The 18,672-nt window shown below is 38.0% G+C and overlaps 1 protein-coding gene across 1 annotated transcript in view; it reads right to left on the bottom strand.

The window, feature by feature from the left end:
• Nucleotides 1-18,672, bottom strand: part of mybpc1 (myosin binding protein C1) — a 31,271-nt gene that overhangs the window by 3,414 nt on the left and 9,185 nt on the right. The window contains exons 4-31 of the mRNA XM_037695737.1: nucleotides 17,000-17,041; nucleotides 16,449-16,490; nucleotides 15,886-15,996; nucleotides 14,035-14,183; nucleotides 13,836-13,953; nucleotides 13,665-13,716; nucleotides 13,038-13,094; nucleotides 12,608-12,616; nucleotides 10,514-10,680; nucleotides 10,292-10,424; nucleotides 8,671-8,679; nucleotides 8,246-8,370; nucleotides 8,045-8,150; nucleotides 7,221-7,387; nucleotides 6,950-7,115; nucleotides 6,762-6,868; nucleotides 6,535-6,671; nucleotides 6,297-6,456; nucleotides 6,118-6,222; nucleotides 5,847-6,035; nucleotides 4,743-4,877; nucleotides 4,453-4,620; nucleotides 4,258-4,346; nucleotides 3,991-4,186; nucleotides 3,766-3,905; nucleotides 3,518-3,677; nucleotides 1,512-1,648; nucleotides 1,202-1,388 (exon numbers count right to left, since the gene is read on the bottom strand). Coding sequence (XP_037551665.1) covers nucleotides 1,202-1,388; nucleotides 1,512-1,648; nucleotides 3,518-3,677; nucleotides 3,766-3,905; nucleotides 3,991-4,186; nucleotides 4,258-4,346; nucleotides 4,453-4,620; nucleotides 4,743-4,877; nucleotides 5,847-6,035; nucleotides 6,118-6,222; nucleotides 6,297-6,456; nucleotides 6,535-6,671; nucleotides 6,762-6,868; nucleotides 6,950-7,115; nucleotides 7,221-7,387; nucleotides 8,045-8,150; nucleotides 8,246-8,370; nucleotides 8,671-8,679; nucleotides 10,292-10,424; nucleotides 10,514-10,680; nucleotides 12,608-12,616; nucleotides 13,038-13,094; nucleotides 13,665-13,716; nucleotides 13,836-13,953; nucleotides 14,035-14,183; nucleotides 15,886-15,996; nucleotides 16,449-16,490; nucleotides 17,000-17,041 — 3,363 coding nt within the window. The remainder of the gene's footprint in view (nucleotides 1-1,201; nucleotides 1,389-1,511; nucleotides 1,649-3,517; nucleotides 3,678-3,765; nucleotides 3,906-3,990; nucleotides 4,187-4,257; nucleotides 4,347-4,452; nucleotides 4,621-4,742; nucleotides 4,878-5,846; nucleotides 6,036-6,117; nucleotides 6,223-6,296; nucleotides 6,457-6,534; nucleotides 6,672-6,761; nucleotides 6,869-6,949; nucleotides 7,116-7,220; nucleotides 7,388-8,044; nucleotides 8,151-8,245; nucleotides 8,371-8,670; nucleotides 8,680-10,291; nucleotides 10,425-10,513; nucleotides 10,681-12,607; nucleotides 12,617-13,037; nucleotides 13,095-13,664; nucleotides 13,717-13,835; nucleotides 13,954-14,034; nucleotides 14,184-15,885; nucleotides 15,997-16,448; nucleotides 16,491-16,999; nucleotides 17,042-18,672) is intronic.

Here is an 18,672-nt window from a genome sequence, read left to right on the forward strand (position 1 = left end):
ATGTTCATGATTTTTAATTTATTAAATTACAAAAATATATATATTATTAACAAATAAGATTAAAAATGATCAAAAAGCAGCTTTTTTGGTTTTGGCAAACCACAAAACTAGCTGTGTGGTCCATCTAGTCTACAGGAAGGAGAACATAGTCTTGAACATTTTTGACTTTTTTGGCCTAAGGATTTTTTTAAACTTTATTTGTAGTAATAAATTATGTTCACTCAAAGTGACAGTTTGGATCTTTTAAAGAACGGTTCTGCAAAAAAAGTAATAAACAGTATCTTACCTGTTGTGAATAGCTCTTTGAAAGATTTCAGGATAATTCTGTGTTGATGCGCTAACAGCTAGTCTGAGTTGTACCTAAGTTGATTGCTGCCATCTTAAAATGGCTGTAATCTCAAAATTTTTATTTCCATCCATCCTTCATCCATCCATCCATGCATTCATCCATCCATCCATCGATTTTCCTCCTCTTATCTGTGGTTGTATCATTGAGGCAACAGGTTCAGGAGAGAAACAAACCCCAATGATCAATAAATTATCATTAAACCATTACATCCCATTCTTTGCATGCCATTTAACAATTTATGTTTGTTAAATGTTACGCATTAGGAATTAAATCAACAAAGCTTTAACTATAACCTTTATATGGTCAGAGGTAAAAAATATAAAAGAAAATAGCTTGCACATGTGGCACTATACAAAAATAAAATTAAAATGAAGGAAAAAAACATGCTAATAACCATGGACCTTTTTATGTAAGCATGACTAGATTTTTTATCTATGTTCAAAATCATTGTCATGTAAAAATTTTGTAAAATATATATTTGAGTTTTAGTTTGCCAATTCAGTATTAAAATCATCATAAACTACAGTAAATTTAGACAATATTAAATAATACATTTGATAATTAATTTATGAAGACCTGGTGCAACTCATTCAAGATACTTACATGTCCCCCTCTTGTATCGTTCCTTCGGTCGGCTTCTGTGAAAACTCACTGGATTTGGTTTCCCGTAATGAAATCTGCCTCTTTAGTCATTACAAAAAGACGTTCGTGTAGGGGTGACTGGCTTGTCTTTTCAGTGTAAGGAGGCAAAAATCTTAAAGTGTTACATTTTATTTTTCTCGTTAAGACCAAGTAAAACTTGGTAAACCAGGCCCAGAGATATAACGGGCACATGTTCTGGTCCATACTGACCTTTGACCTCCAACTTGCAGTCCACTTGGGCCTCTCCCAAGTCGTTGATGGCCTTGCAGGTGTACATGCCACCATCGTATGGACTGGGCTTCCTGATCTCCAGAGAGCAGACTCCTTGGTTGCTGAACATACGATAACGTGGGTCATCTAAGATGGTGATCTTATTCTTCATCCAGATCACTTTGGGCTGCAAGAAGGCAATGACACGTCAGCAGCATCATGATACAGCTAATGGGTATATGAATTATTCTCAAGATCATTCTGGTTTACAACTGCATACACAACCTTTGCCTGTCATTCTTCTACCTACCCTTGGGTTGGCGCGAACGCTACAGTTCAGAGTAGTGTTGTAGCCGGCGACAGCAAAAGTGTTGATAAGTGGCTGCGTGAACTTGGGCGCCTCCTTGAAGTCACGATCGTTGTACTCGGGGTTTTTCACCTGCAATCCTGTTGAGGGAAGGGTAAAAGAGTGGGGTTGCGCATGAAATGGTGGCTGAGCAGTGTCATGAGGTGAACCTTCTATGTGATGAGGGATAGTTAATGTTTTTTTATACATTATGATTCAAGACCAAGACACCACCATTTAAGGGCCAGTCAGTCATGCCCAGAACCCTGTAATCTAGCTCACTTCAGGGTGGAAATGATTACTGACAGGACCTTGGGGGCGGCTGTAGCTGAGTAGTAAGAGCTGTTGTCCTCCAATGCAAGAGTTGGAGGTTCGATTCCACCAGCAGTCACATGCCAAAGTGTCCCTGGGCAAGACGCTGAACCCCTCATTGTCTCCAATGTGTGTCTCATCGGTGTATGAATGTGATCCAAAACATTTATTATTCTTTGTATAGATCTAGTAGAGTGCTGTATGAATGGGTAAATGAGGGCACAAATTGTAGTGTAAAACGCTTTGAGTATCTTGATTAGATCGATAGGCGCTAGATAAGTACAGTCCATTTACCATTTACCTTTGAGACAGCAGCTATGGAAAATGTAGTTAGGAAAACAACTATGCAGACATTACTGCTTTCCTCTAAAGTTTTTGGGTTGGAAACATTTACTCCCATAAGTAATAAAAGTTCAGGAAGCTTTCCTGGTTTCTTAAAAGCAAATTAATAAAAAAAAAAACATTTTTATAGACAATCACACATTTTCCTACCAATTAATTGGACATTAAGAACTGATTTTTTAAAAATAAATATGTTTAAGAAATAAATACACTGCCTGGCCCCCCCCAACAAAGTCGCCACCAAAAAAAAATGTTTTGTTGGACCGTTTTTTAGCTTTGTTTACATCATGCATTCACTGTGGCATGTGGCATTATTTCAATAAGCTTCTGCAATGTCACAAGATCTATTTCCATCTAGTGTTGAATTAATTTTTCACCAAGATCTTGCATTGATGACGAGGCACTAGGCATGATGGGTGCATCACTTCACCTGCCTCTGATGCACCCATCACTCTGGAACAGGGTAAATCTGGACTCATCAGACCACATGACCGTCTTCCATTGCTCCAGAGTCCAATCTTTATGCTCCCTAGCAAATTGAAGCCTTTTTTTCCAGTTAGCCTCACTGATTAGTGGTTTTCTTAAGATTACGCAGCTGTTCAGGCCCAATCCCTTGAGCTCCCTTTGCACTGTGTGTGTGGAAATGCTCTTACTTTCACTATTAAACAGTCCCGAGTGCTACTGTTGTTTTTCTTCAATTTGATTTCACCAAACGTTTAATTGATCGCCGATCACGATCATTCAGGATTTTTTTCCGGCCACATTTTTTCCTCCAAGACGATGGATCCTTCCAGTTTTTAATAATGCGTTGGACAGTTCTTAACCCAATTTTAGTAGTTTCTGCAAACTCCTTAGATGTTTTCTCTGCTTGATGCCAATGATTTGATCCTTCTCAAACAGACTGACATCTTTTCCACGACCACGCTATGTGTCTTTCAACATGGTTGTTAAAGAAATGAGAAGCAACTCATTGCACCAGTTGGGGTTAAATAACTTGTTTCCAGCTGAAAGATAATCACCCATGCAGTAATTATCCAATAGGAGGCTCAAACCTATTTGCTTAGTTAAATCCAGGTGGCGACTTTTTTTTTTTTGACCAGGCAGTGTAAATATGGCATTGAAATAAAAAAATAAGCAGCGAAAGACGATTATCCTCCCACTTGTAAAATCCTATTTTTATTTTATCAAGCCTCATTGCCAGTTACCATATTTCTTTTGCTAATATTTATTTCATAGTCATATTTATTTTCTTGTCCACAACTTTTCATTTATTATTAATCATAATGCCATTTCACAGTTCCTTGACGCTGTTGTACCTTCTTTGACGATGAGAGCGCTCTTTTTAGTTTGGGTAGCAGTTTCGCTCAGACCACACATATTCTCTGAAAAGACCCTGAAGAAGTACTCGTTCCCAACCACCAGTTCTGTGATGGTGATACAGGTGCGATGGTAGTGCTCGATACATGTGTACCATTCCTGAAAAGCAAGGTAAATAGTAAAAAATAATAATCATTCAGTTTTGAATAGTACTGCTATTTTTTATTTTTCAAAGTCTGTTTTTCACCATTGTCTTCTTGTCTGCCTTTTGAATGGTGTAGCCTGTTATTGGAGCGTTTCCGCTGTCTTTCGGGGGTGTCCATACTAAAGCTACATTTCCTCCCCAGACATCTTCAACAGTCACAGACAGAGGAGGGCCGGGTAGATCTAAAATAATAATAATGAAAAAAATGTCTAACACTACTCATATTATTGTGTTATTCTTGTTTCGGAGCATGGTGCATTCACTCACCTACAATTTGTATGTCAATAACTGCAGTGTCTGCATAGTTTTCAACCTGCACCATCATCTCATACTTTGCAGAGTGGCTGCGCTCTGCTTTACGGATAAATATGATACTGTCACAGTCGGTGTTGCGGATGCTAACGTGAGACGGTTCTACGGGCTTGCCCTCCTTGAGCCAGGTGACCTTCGGTCGGGGTTTGCCCTGCAGACAGAGCAACAAAAATGAAGTTTCTGCTCAGAGATGTGCAACATTTAAGGAGTTTGGAGATTTACCTGGAAAGGCACCACGAGGTTAACCGCTTCACCAACTCTTCGTGTGTATGTCTGTTTCAGGTGTCTTGGGACTCGAATCTTGGGTGGTTCTGCATGAGAATTACATCACGTGATTTTATTTAAGGATGAATTGTTAAAAAAAACAAACTATGTGGACATTATTTCTACTTTGAAACGAAGCTTCCCAGAACTTACCGACAACCTCTTTGACCAGAACAGAGTGCTGCAGAGACCTTGGAGAACTGGCTCCGGCTTTATTCACAGCTTTGACTCTGACTAAAATTTTACATCCAGGAGTTAGTCCGGTGATGGTGTACTTGGTTTTCTCTGTCAGCTCCTTGTTGGATACCACCCAGTCCTCGGCTGTTTGAGAAAAATGATTTAGCTTACATAACAGTTTCCAGTGTTTCATATCTACTTGATCTCCACGCTATGCAAGTCCCAATTTCCTGTGGAGTTTATTGGAAAAGTGAAGTTTGACTTACTTCCTTCAATGCAGTACTCCACTAAGTATCCGTCGAGCCCAGCAGCGCCAATGGTTTCTGGAGGACGCCACTTTACAGTCACCGTAGTGTCAGTGACATCATCCACAACCAGCATAGTGGGTTCACTGGTCACAGCTAAATAAAAAAATAGGTATTAAAGAACTAAGTCACAGTAAAAATCCCATTTTGTAATGAATGCACGAGAAGCCCCTTTGAGCAGAAAGGTCAATGTTTCAAAGCTGAATTGCGTCGTAGACCTAATTTAGTCTCAAGTAACTTTGGCTAAACTTAAAAATTTACACTAGGTTCATTTGTGTTTACTACCTACTTTTTTTTAATACTGGACAACAAAAACAGTAAGATGCACATCTTAAAATTACAAAAATGGTCAAAATACCAAAAAACACTTCCTGGAATTTTAACACTGATTGAAAAATGTAGATTTATGACCTCATCATCTCAAAACCTCTGACCTGGTTTTCATTTGCCACTGTTCTGGTTATGTGACATGAAAGTAGAGATCTTGGGTTTTAACCCAACTTGTACAATGGTTTGTTTTTTTTTGCCCATCCATGTTAAAGTGTGGTTAAAATCAATTATTTATCAAACATTTACAACTAGGTCTAGAGTTCTACAAAACCTTTACGTTTAGACTAAATTTGGCCCAGGACAGGTGTCTTGTGACTGTCATCCCTGAATTGCTCACTGGGACGTCTGTGTCTTGCTGGTTTGTCACCTGTCTCCTTGCCAGATCTCATTAGTCTTTTCCTTTGTTCTGAATCATAATTCATGCTTTGATTAGCATGAGCTCCTAAATCTATACCTAAACTTATAATCCGCAGATGATTTGGCAGCCATTCTAAAGACATATTTGATATTCTTGAAAACTCTTTCATGTTCACTGGAGGTCAAAGTCAGAATGCTGGGAATGTTGTATAGGGAGGGGACAGCTGTGTTGCAGGGGTAACAAGGGCACATTAAGCATGCATTATCACATGACCCCTCTTTGAAAATAATTATAAAATTGTTGTTAGATCAACTGTAACTGCATGTCAGTGTTAATCTCTGCTGGGTCATTGTTTATGCTGCTAAGGAGACCCTCACCAAGCGGAGTAAAGGCTTTGGATGGTTCGCTGGGTTTGGACACGCCAATGGCATTGACTGCAAAAATCCGCACTTCGTATGGCACTCCTTCAATCATCTTCTTGGGTTCAAACGAAGTTTCTTTGATCAGATCAAAGTTCAGCCTCATCCATCTGGAGCTCTGTTTCTTTTTTCTCTCAATGAAATAGCCTTCGGAGAACCAACAGAAAGCTGATCATTTAGCATCTTTGTGTGCGATCAGGCTGAATGACGGCCATGATGTTCTGATTACCTAAAATGGGTGAAGCTCCATCATACTTGGGTGGTTCCCATGTCATAAAACACCAGTCGCCACCGACTTCTGGGACCAGAGGAGCATCAGGAGGGTCAGGAATGTCTGCAAACAACATAATCAGATTATATATTCAAGGGAATAAATCTACGGTTTTGTTTTTACATTCGTTCTCTTACCAACAACCTTGATTTTAACGCTGGCTGTGGCCTCGCCGGCCTCATTCTGCAAAACAATTTTGTAGTTGCCCGTGTCCTCCCGCTCCGTGACTTCAATTGTCAGGCTTGTCTGGTCACCGTACGTTTCAGCTCGAACACGATGGCCTGAATCAAGAATCACCTGAAACGGATTTTCAACTATTTACTTAAAATATTAAACTTGAGAGACTCTATAAAACAAAATTAGAAAGGATCTCACCCTTTCTCCTTTTGTCCACACCACTCTGGGTGCTGGTTCTCCACTGATGGGGATCTCTAATCGAAGTTTGTTTCCAGCCACAACTGTGACTGTGTTGTCTGGAAAGTTCAAGCTATCCAGGAGAACTTTTGGAGGGTCTGCAGGAAAATACAGATTTCTCTCTTTAGGTGATGGAAAGACTGAAAGTTCCTAGAAAGATATGAAGTACGTCATTTGTTTTTGTGTACCAATGATGTGGACTTTGGCAGAAAGGCTCTGTGAGTAACCCTCAGGCACAAACGTGTAATCTCCTGCATCATGGAGGGAGCTTGTCTCAATTTCCAGTCGGTGAATCCTTAAAAACAAACAAAAATATTATGTTAATTAATGTTTAAAAAAAGTTTTGTTTTAAATTACTTTAGGATAGGGTACGTACTTATTCCTGTGTATTATGTTGAGTCGATCGCTAGGCTGGATCAGCTGACCATTCCTGTACCAACGGCCTGGTACATTACCAGGAAATATCTCACAGTGGAGCTTTATGGGTTTTCCCAGCAACACTGTCATATCCTGCAGGTCCTGGTAAATTTTCAGTGGTTTCACTAAAAAAAAAAAAAGTACAGATTTTGAACAGAATGGATTTTTTCTTGTTGGGGAAAAAAGTGATCATTGTGGGGCGAAATAGACAAAGAGAAGGTTGAACGTACAGTCAACTTGAACACGAGCCTCTGATGTGCCCCCGCTGGCCATGACTGAATAAGTCCCGGTGTCGTCTCTGGAGGCATCATCAATGACCAGGTAGTGTTTGGTTCCCTCACTCTTAATTCGGTATCTTGAGCGAACTCCTGTTGGAACCTCGACACCATTCTTCATCCTGACAAGTCATTTTAGATAGCACAAAGTATTTGACAATGTTTTTTTTTTTTTTTAAGTCTTAAAATAGCATTTTAAGAGTGTATTTAAGGGTTAATACTTAATTTAATTGGGTTTTTAACTTTTCTTCACTCTACGTGACTTTGGAAGTTCAACCTTTTGGTGGAGGGGAAATTAATCATAGAAATCGAATACAATTTTCAAACGCTTTCAAATATATTTTTTGGATTAAAAATTAAGTATCCTCTCAGTCAATCATCTACAGTTCTTGTATCAGGAGCAAAATGTTACAAAAAGAAAATCTTAACGTTTTACTTTTCTGCGAGAGCATAAAACTTCAAAATAGAAGAGGTATGTCCCCAACGAACAAGTGTTTAGTCCAAAAATGTAAAAAAAACAAGTATTTTAGTAGGTGTTAGTAATTATTTTGAGTTTTCAACTTTTAGATAATAAACATGGATGAGTTAAATTGGATCTCAGTAGATCGATGAGACGAGTTGTATATTTTAATTTCCATTTTTCCAATATTTCAAAGGTGTTGAAGCGTAGCAGCTCAGGTTGGTTCACACTGGACATTCTTTAGTACTCTTTTGATTTGACAAAAACAACTTTCTTTACAGCATCATAGCATATTTTAAAGCATTAAATGTTTTCTTACCATTTAACTTGAGCTCCTTCTTCTGACACCTCACACTCCAGTTCAATCCTCTCATTCACAGTGGTCTTTACGGGCTCAATGTCTTTAACAATCTTAACCGGTAACTCTGAAAGGTGAAACGTGAAGGAGGAAACAGACACAGGATATTTCAGGACAGAACGCTCACGTCAGCATAAAAAGCAAAGGGCTCAGTTAAATTACCTTTAACGAACAGCTCTGTTGTGCATTTCTCTTCTCCTGCAACCACGGAGTAGGCTGCATCATCATTGGAGGTGCAGTTGCTGATGACCATTATCCTTTGTGTGCCCTTATGCTCAAAAATATACCTTTTAAAAGGGAGTCAGTTGGTTGCATCAGTGATTTAAAAACATTTTGGCAACCTATAGATATGCACAATAATCCTTTGCTATGAATTAGACACATTAAAAGGTAATGTATGTAAAAAATGAACATAATCCTTAAGATCTACTGATCAATAATCTGAACAAAATTATTATTATTTTTATTTAGCATGTTTTAAACTCGGCTGCAGAAAGTCAGGGGTCAAACTACACATATAGATGCATTAGGCTCACACCAAAACTATGACATGAGTAATGGAGAGCCGATGAGACGAATGAACTTACTTCCTTTGACTAAAGGTCAGCGGCGGAGCCAGAATAGGGCCGGATCACAGGAAGTAATTATGACAGGGAGGAGCACCAAGATATGACAGACAGATAGACAAAGACAGAGAGACATCATGCCTGGAGGGGTAGAGTTTGTGGTTGGTAAACAGTGTTAAATAAAAAGAAAAGAGTTATAGGAACGATGCATTTGAAAGAAGTTGTCATAGAAGGGTAGCCCTGGAGAAAATGATAAAGGAGATCAGAACCAGAAAACAGCAATATCCTCCCAGATGGCTTTAACCTCACATGGCTTGACTTAGTTCTGACTTAATTGTAGCGCTACAACTTTGTAAGCCTTTTTTTTAGTTCTAAAGAAGACATTTTACATTAAAATAATATATTTTGTTACCTTAAACACAACTCTTCTATTAAAGAAATATGCCAATGATTGTATATACTTTTTAAAGAGCTTTTGTCTTAACTCACCAGCACCAAAAGGGCTAATATGAAAATGAAACTATTGTTTAAAAATGAAAAACTAGGCCCATTTCACCTACATGGTGTCAAACTTTACACACTTTGCTGTAGTGAATGCACAAAGAGAACTTTTAGAATACAAAAGTATTCCTACAAAGCTCTCAACAACCTAGCTCCATCTTATATTACAGATCTTATTGTTCTATATTTTCCTAACAGAGCACTTCGCTCTCAGATTGCAGGTTTACTTGTGGTTCCTAGAGTTTTCAAAAGCAGAATGGGAGGAAGATCTTTCAGTTATCAGGCTCCTCTCTTGTGGAACCAACTTCCAGTTTCTGTCCATGAGGCTGACACATTGTCCAGTTTTAAGACTGGGATTAAGACTTTCCTTTTTGATAAATCCTATATTTAGGGTTGGATTGTTATGCTGCTATAGATTTAGACTGGAGGACAAATTAACCTCATTTTCTTAAATGAATTGCTAAAATTGAATAGTTTTCATTTGATATTATTTCTATCTTAACATGTGATTCTTGACCTGCCATTGTGTATCTGTTCCTCCTTCCTGTTCCTCTCAAACCCAGTATTTGATCAGGTTCGGGTATCAAGATGAAAGTCATTTTCCTCATTAGATTTAAGAACCGAAGCTACTTGATAAGTTTTAGGAAAAGGTTGTGATTTACTTTATTGTACTTTGTAATATTCATCCAACCTTTTACTTGAGTTTTTTTTATCACTGAGATTTACTAACAAATAAAAGTCCAAATGCTTGATTAATTATGGGGACTGTTAAAAATATTTGAATGCTGTGATTTTTGTATTTGCTAGAACTCTTCCAAAGCCACATTTGGTTAAAGACCTGTGAAGGAGGTACCACCTTTTTCCTGTGTAGAGCAGGACATAAACAACAGTTAATGGAAATTTAAGACAACAGCGTACATCACCCAGTGCATTTATGGACTTTAACTGGTCATATGACAACCTAATTCATTGAGACAGTGAAGACATTTAGAACTGGGATGCCCCATCTTCACGTCCAACACCTTAACGGTCCTTATTGTGCACAAATAAAATCATTTTCAATTTTTTAAATATAAAATGTTTTACATTTGTGCAGCAATAAGACAAATAATTTTAAAGCAATCATAATATGGTTACATACTTGGGAGTGGGCCTGATTTCCTGTCCATTCTTGTACCACTTTAGATCAACTGTGGGGTCGGCCAGATCAACCACCAAGCGGATTTTTGACCCTTTATCCACTTGATACGCCGGATCCAGCTTCTTTGCAAAAGCTTAAAGTCACAGTAGCGGTCAGTAACATTAAGTTCAAGTTTTAATCTTAGGCCAAGATTTACTGCAGTACAAAATCTAATTTATCTACCTGCACTCTTCTTCTCCTCCTTTGGAATCTTCTTCATCCTCTTCAGCAGACCTCTCAGGTCCGTGATGCCGTACATGAAGGCGATTTTTTCATATTCGTCTGGCCGGGCGTTCTTCAGGATCTCCCACACGTCCACTTCCGGAGTGTCATCCTGCTGTTTGTGCTCCCTAATGGCACCAGATACCAGGTAAAACATGTGAGAACATGAAGCATGTGTTGGTGTTTGCAACATGTGCTGAGGAACCACACATGAACTGTAATAATCAGGGTTTTGTGGCCTTGGGACGATCAGATCTCATTTAAACTTACCTTTTCTGTTTTTTTTTTCACATTTTCTTGCAATGCTGGTCTAGATTTGTGTGTTCCTCAGGACATGTCACACAAAGGGATGGGCATAGTGGCCTGAATCTCTTGAGATCATATCTGAGGGTGCATGTTAATGATTGCAGGGCAGCAGCAGTAATATTATAAAAAAACAAAACAAAAAAAAAACAGTTTTTTTGCTTTAAAGAGCAGCATTAATAGGTTCTGCAGGATTTCTCATGGGTCTATCCACCAGGAATTCAGAGGACACAAACAATGAAGTAATAAATAAACCACTAGGGATTCACTTTTAAATCAATATATGTTCATTTTGAATATATGTTTTAAAAAGTTGGGATAAATGCACGGCGTTGCTTCACATTTTTGTAAACAGCTCTACAAACAACACTTTCTGTCTCTCTCTTTTTTATGAATGAACTTCCCAGTCTTGCCTGATAGGATTTTATTAGGTCAACAGCTCAGTTCTTTCTTGGTATACTTTATATATACCATATACTGTATATATATAATACTGTATTTTCAAGTATTTTTGTACTGCACTGAATATGTGACAGGCATAATAGAAAGCTGTCCAATTTACTGCCAAATATTTGGCATTGCATTGCTGAAATTAGCAAAGCCTTCTGTGAAATTACAAAGTCTGAGCAGCTGTTTGTTGCTGCAAAACTCTATCTTGATCAGCATTAATACAATAGAATAATCTTCATTGTCACAGAATAACTTGTTTATATATATACATATAGAAAATGACTATTGCTTATAATATAATTTAATTGATCTCCTTCGCTAACTTTATACCGGTCATGTTTCTGATCTGGTTCATCTTTGGGATGTCTTGCCGCTGTTTTTAACTTCATATAATGTCCTTTCTTTTTATTTTATTGTTGAACCCATCTTATTTTTTGCCGTTGAGCGTGCAAAGAGATGTGGAAGGTAAATATGAAAGGGAAGTTACATTTGGTGTGTGCCTTTTTAAAAATAGGAGTGGAAGATGACACGGAGGTTTGAATCAAAATTAAAATAGCATGTAAATGAAGTCACATAAACTTTATGTTGAGTCAAGTCATTTAACACACTGTAGCGTGTTACAGTGTGTTACCTTGTGCAGCATGCAGCGGGTTAAGGATATGCTGCTCTTTATAAGACTGGCCCATCCCTTTGTAGTTGTCTCACTTCAGAGATGCTCTGACACTTGTAGATGTTAGTCTTTACAGAGATGTTAGATTTGTGAGATGCAGGTTAAAATGCACATCGGCCTGGATATGAGTGTTAGTTCAAACAAAGAACTGTCAGTCAGACCTTTCTCAAACATTTCCACAAATGTCTGAAAGGTTGGACGTGAATAGCTCAAATAATTAATCTTTTTTTTTTTTTTTTTTACTCGTGTTTCTCGTCTGTTTATTTTCAGTCAGTTATGAAGAAAGCTGAAATAAACGAGGTGCTATTATCCTTATACTGCTAAACGGAAACAAGTGACAATGTAGTGATAACACTATTTTACAGCATCATTTTCTTGTGACTCAATAGCTCGTCAGTAACGATGCCAATAAATGGAGCTGTTTTCACACAGTGACGTCCATCACCATCGTTACTGATGGCTAACTGAGCAGATGAAATGCTGCCTTCAAATGAAGTGTTACCAAACTACAGGAGGCCAACACTCTTGCTCGTCCAGTTCCTAGAGCTACACGTCATGCTGGGGAATCTACAGGATTACTCACCTGCAGTAAGGGCTAACCGTTTAAAATCTATGGTTTTCTCTCTACTAACCTTTGATTTCTGAATATGTAGGGGAGAAGAAGAGACAAGGCCAAAATAAATGTGTAATTTGTGCGAGGGAGCAAAGTTAATGACTAGGCCTATTTGTGTGCACATTTCAATCCTGGGCCGTATCTCAATTGTGCACCATAGAGTTTACTTTCATGGAAAGAGGTTTTCAAACTGCGAGGCAACTCTGACAGTAGAATAGCTGGTGTTATTGGTTTCTGTTTCTTTACTTGCAGTCAAACCAGACAGTGGAAATCTCTGGTCTATTATGGTTGTAAAGAGGAGCGGCCACAGTGTCAGAATTTGAAAACCCCCCTGATATAACTTCAACTCGTACAGTAAACTTTTGCAATTTTACAAAGAACATGAAAAAAAGAAGCACATCCAATATAAAAACGTGAAAAGGACAAACTCGGTCAGGATGTGTTCTCACCTATGTTTAAGGAGACCACTAAAGTCAAGCTCGCCTGCATCTTCTTGTCCTTCACTGCTGTTGTTAACAAGGAGAGATTATTGGAGATTTAATCAGAGTTGTAACGTGTACAGGCACTCAAAGACAATGCTCTGAGAGCAGCACAATGCAAAGGCTCTGATGCCAATCGGTGAATTAGCTAAAAGCTAACTCATGATTTGTGTGCACTTGTCTAGGTCATTTGTGTAACACACATGGAGAGCTGTCCCGGTTGTTATTGCCACAATGTTTCTGCAACGCCGAGTTACTGAAATATTGTGATGGTGCAATGAAACTGGGATACTTTGCATTGCTTTACATTGTTTGGAGGGGGAATTAAAGTGCAAGGTATTTGCACTTTAATTGCACGTTGAATGAAGTAATTGATTTCTAATTGCCTTTAGGAAAAGGTTAATGACATGACTTATATGCCATTTAGTAATAGGAGACATGTTCACTGTTGCGCCACAGAGGGTGGTACTTTTTTTTTTCTTTGTGCCAACTGAAAATTGTATATTTTTTTAAAGCTATATCTTGTTCAAGTTAAATAATGTTGAGTACCTAATGTAAAACGGTTGCTGCTGATGTCTCTGTTGATCATTTTATTACCTTCTCTTGAAAGCTGATCGAATATCAATGTTCTGCGAACCCTGTTCGGTTTCTGTAAAACAGTAATAACACATATTTATTTATATATATATATATTTACTTCCATTCTTATTTTGTGGTGCTTTTTATTTTTTATTTTTATCGGAGCATTAATAATGTACTTTGACGAACCTTTAATATCCAAGTCAAAGGAACAGCTGTCAAACTTGTCCTTGTAGGTCACCTCGCATCTATAATTTCCAGCATAGTTCTCTTTGGCCTTGATGATGTGCATCTCAAAAGTGTGGATCTGCCAACAGGAAGTCATACCAGAATTTATGATGGACATAGGTGGTGGTCACATACTCTTGGTAGAGGTGGATGCTTTTACCTTGGTTTGTCGCTCAAAGGTCTCTTTAAGTTGTAGGTGTTTTCCTGTTTTGCTGGCCAGATCCATCCATTTTCCTTTAAACCACTTGACTGTGGGTTTGCGGAGAAGATCTTTTGCTTCTACCTTGGCAACAAAGGTGATGTCACCCCCTTTGGATGCAAACAAACACATTAAATGGGATGGGGCAGTTTTTGCAGCCAGGGGTCCTTAAAACTGTGATCTAATACATTAAATATACAGGTGCTGGTCATAAAATTGGAATATCCAGAAAAATTTGATTTAATCATTAATTCCATTCAAAAAGTGAACACAGACTGATATATTTCAAATGTTTATTTTTTTAATGTTGATGATTATAACTGACAACTAATGAAAACCCCAAATTCAGTATCTCAGAAAATTAGAATATTATGAAAAGGTTCAATATTGAAGACACCTGGTGCCACACTCTAATCAGCTAATTTACTCAAAAACACCTGCAAAAGCCTTTAAATGGTCTCAGTCTAGTTCTGTAGGCTACACAATCATGGGGAAGACTGCTGACTTGACAGTTGTCCAAAAGACGACCATTAACACCTTGCACAAGGAGGGCAGGACACAAAAGGTCTTTGCTAAAGAGGCTGGCTGTTCACAGAGCTCTGTGTCCAAGCACATTAACAGAGAGGCAAAGGGAAGGAAAAGATGTGGTAGAAAAAAGTGTACAAGCAACAGGGATAACCACACCCTGGAAAGGATTGTGAAACAAAACCCATTCCAAAATGTGGAGGAGATCCACAAGAGTGGACTGCAGCTGGAGTCAGTGCTTCAGGAACCACCACGCACAGACAAATGCAAGACATCGGGTTCAGCTGTCGCATTCCTTGTGTCAAGCCACTCTTGAACAAGAGACATCGTCAGAAGTGGTTCACCTGGGCTAAAAACAAAAAGGACTGGACTGCTGCTGAGTGGTCCAAAGTTATGTTCTCTGATTAAAGTAAATTTTGCATTTCCTTTAGAAATCAAGGTCCCAGAGTCTGGAGGAAGAGAGGAGAGGCACAGAATCCATGTTGCTTGAGGTCCGGTGTCAAGTTTCCACAGTCAGTGATGGTTTGGGGTGTCATGTCATCTGCTGGTGTTGGTCCACTGTGTTTTCTAAGGTCCAAGGTCAACGCAGCCGTCTACCAGAAAGTTTTAGAGCACTTCATGCTTCCTGCTGCTGACCAACTTTATGGAGATGCAGATTTTATTTTCCAACAGGACTTGGCACCTGCACACAGTGCTAAAGCTACCAGTACCTGGTTTAAGGACCATGGTATCCCTGTTCTTAATTGACCAGCAAACTCACCTGACCTTAACCTCATAGAAAATCTATATGTGGTATTGTGAAGAGGAAGAAGCCAACAATTCAGAAGAGCTGAGGCCACTATCAGAGCAACCTGTGCTCTCATAACACCTGAGCAGTGCCACAGACGGACCGACTACATGCCACGCCACATTGCTGCAGTAATCCAGGCAAAAGGAGCAACAACTAAGTATTGAGTGATGTACATGCTCATAGTTTTCAGTTGGCCAACATTTCTAAAAATCCTTTTTTTATTGGTCTTGAGTAATATTCTAAGTTTATGAGATACTGAAGTTGGGGTTTTCATTACTTGTCACTTATAACCATCAGCAATAAATGAAATGAACATTTGAAAGATCAGTCTTTATGCAATGAAAGAATATAATATACAAGTTCCACTTTTTGAATGGAATTAATAAAATAAATAAACTTTTTCATGATATTCTAATTTTTTAACCAGCACCTGTAATATTTCAAGCCTTTCATTACATATGGAGCATATCTCCCTCATATATTTTTTCGTCACTCACCCACAAGGACAGCTGCACTCTGGGGTTTCTCTATCAGCAGCGTGGACAGGGGTGGGTTGTCGATCGGCTTGTCCACGTCCTCTGGAGCCTGACCCTCTCCCAGAGACCACACTGGTCAGTGAGGAGAAACAAACTGTTAACACAGAACTCGCCGCTGTCACTTTGTACAGAAACGATACAACAAAGAGTCTCGACACCCACCTTTCGCTTCATGTCTGATGTTTTTGTTTCAACAAGGTTTCAAAAAGACTGTACAACTACTAACAGCACATTTAAACACATCCCATACGCTCAGCAGTCACACCTCATACAGCGGCAGAATCTCAGCTCTTTGCAACATGGAAAGCGTGAAAACCGATGTTAGACACGTGTGCACATATAATTTTCATAATCTAATATAATACACTGCAGTATGCTGTTTCCTAAATTATCCTTAATTTTTATAAATCTTTTTTTTAAATGTAAAACAAAAAAACAGTTTTCTAATAGACCCATTTTGTCCCGTATGACTGGATGAATTTGGCACAAACTACACCAATTATTTCCCTTCACTGTTGTGTTACCTGAGTCTTTTCTCCCCATGGTTGGCACAGGGGCACTATCATCTGAACAAAGAGAGAAATTTACAGCATATTGTAAGAAATAGTACTGTAAAGTCCACTGAAGCAAGGACACACTTATGAAATATGAACCCAACGAGCAGTTAAAGACGTGCAAGCAGTGATGTGAGGAATCAGGAGTCAAACATCTGAATAAAGATCCTCCTGGATTTAATAGTTCTCCATTGACCCTTACAATTAAAATGATATATGTTTAAGGTTTGACTTCATGGCGTGCCAGTTATGTGTGCAAAATACAAAAAAAAAAAATTAAAATTGTGAGCATCCAGAAATTAAAATGAAAAGTAATCCAACCTTGGTCTTCATTAATATGTTAGAAAGTAATTTTTTTGCAGTTTTGAAAAAACTAATTTCTAAGCACACAAAATATCTCAAATTTAAACATGTCTTGAGCATGTTTTCTACAAACACTGAGTATTTTTTTTTATTTGATTAGGCTACTACTTTGGTGAGAGGAACTGAAACAATGCTGGGATTTAACGGAGGAATCTTACTAGGCAGGTCAATTGAGAGTTTCTTGATTGAACTGCCATTTTCTGTGGAAAAAAGCACAGTTACAGTTGAAACTGGTGAACACCATGAAAAGTTTAAAGATCTGCTACAGCAGGGGTGTCCAAACATTTTCATTGGTGGGCCAGAACTGTCTAGATGAAAGGACTCGTGGGACAGGATATTTTAAATTTAAGAAAAGAAAAAAAAATTTAAATGCATGATTGTTTTTTTTTTTTCCACCCTCATTTTTTAATTCTCATCAATTTGAACAATATTTTGGAGAAAGGCTAAAAGTTTAGTTTAAATTATTGTCCAGAACATTAGGAGTCTCATTAAACATTAGCCTTTATTTATTTCTTAATTGGAAATTAAGAAATAAATATTCTTGTACTTGGAAAGTTCATTTTTGTTAATTTTCAGAGACAAAAGCCTAAAATGAGAAACTGTTCTTAAAAAAAGGGGGTGGAGCTTCAAACACCCGTTTGGACCATGGCTGGCCCAAAAGCGTCATCGAAGTTCTGAAAAACGGTCCAGCTGGCAGTCGCTAAAACAGATTCAAGGTTTGAAGGGACACTGATAAAAAGTTGATCGACTTGTATGTCGATGATACCACTTTATATTCTTTTAAAAATGTCCCAATTTATACCCATCAATTATTTAATCAATATAAATTATTTTCTTTGAAAACATTTGCTATATTTAGCCAAGTTGTATGAATTATTATCAAAAATTCTACTTTCTGGTAGGTCAGTGAAGGCTTATTGTAGGATAAAGGGATTAATTATAGCTAAATATTTGTGTTACTCAATATTGCTCATTTTGAGAAGATTTTTTAAATCTGTTTTGCTGTTAAATCTAAAAATTTAAAAAGTGTCACCGTTATATCTAAAGAAGGTCTACATCCGCATCAACCTCTTAAGCCTTCAGGTCAAAATTATATCATTCTTTTATCGCAGTCATGGGCCGCACAAAATCACTCCAAGGGCCGCAAATGGCCCTCGGACCACACTTTGGACACCCCTGTGCTACAGTATGTCATTCATGAGCAAATCCAATTACACTTTATAAAACAAACCATGTGTGTCTCATCCTTTAACTTTATTTTTAATTCTAAAGCAAAAGCTAAAATGATTTTCCTGAGTCCTGGGATTTTTGTTATGTTGCTCAGATTTTTATGTTTCGCATTTATGGGTTCATATTATTTTTTTCTTTTTTGATTAGTCTTTAGCTTCTTCAGTATGTTTTATTTCAGGATTTATTTTTCCTTTGTCACCATTTATTGGTATGTTTGTGCTCCTCTTCATGCCCAACACGACATAAAGCAGTAGTAGCTTTTGTGGGCATTTGGATTAATAGTAACTTTCCAAAGTGCAAATATGATGGTGTAGATTTTCAGTCATCCGGGACATTGCAATTCCTAAGAGTTTTAAAAACAAAGCAACCAAACTTTGTTTTTTGTTTCTTAGTTTAATGAATACTTTTTTTTAATTTTTATCTGAGGCGCAGTTTGAAAAGTGCAGAGGTCCACGCTTATAAAATGCAAGGAGATTAATTTATATGAGCTAAACTCGTACAAAATGACTCCCCCCTCCACTAACTTCTGAGGGTCATTGGAGTATTTGGTTGCTGGTCCATATGAAAGACGTTTCCGTCACATTCATGAAACTTACTGGAT

Source organism: Nematolebias whitei, chromosome 22 (genome assembly GCF_014905685.2).
Source record: "Nematolebias whitei isolate Nwh7 chromosome 22, NemWhi1, whole genome shotgun sequence".
NCBI classification, from domain to species: domain Eukaryota; kingdom Metazoa; phylum Chordata; class Actinopteri; order Cyprinodontiformes; family Rivulidae; genus Nematolebias; species Nematolebias whitei.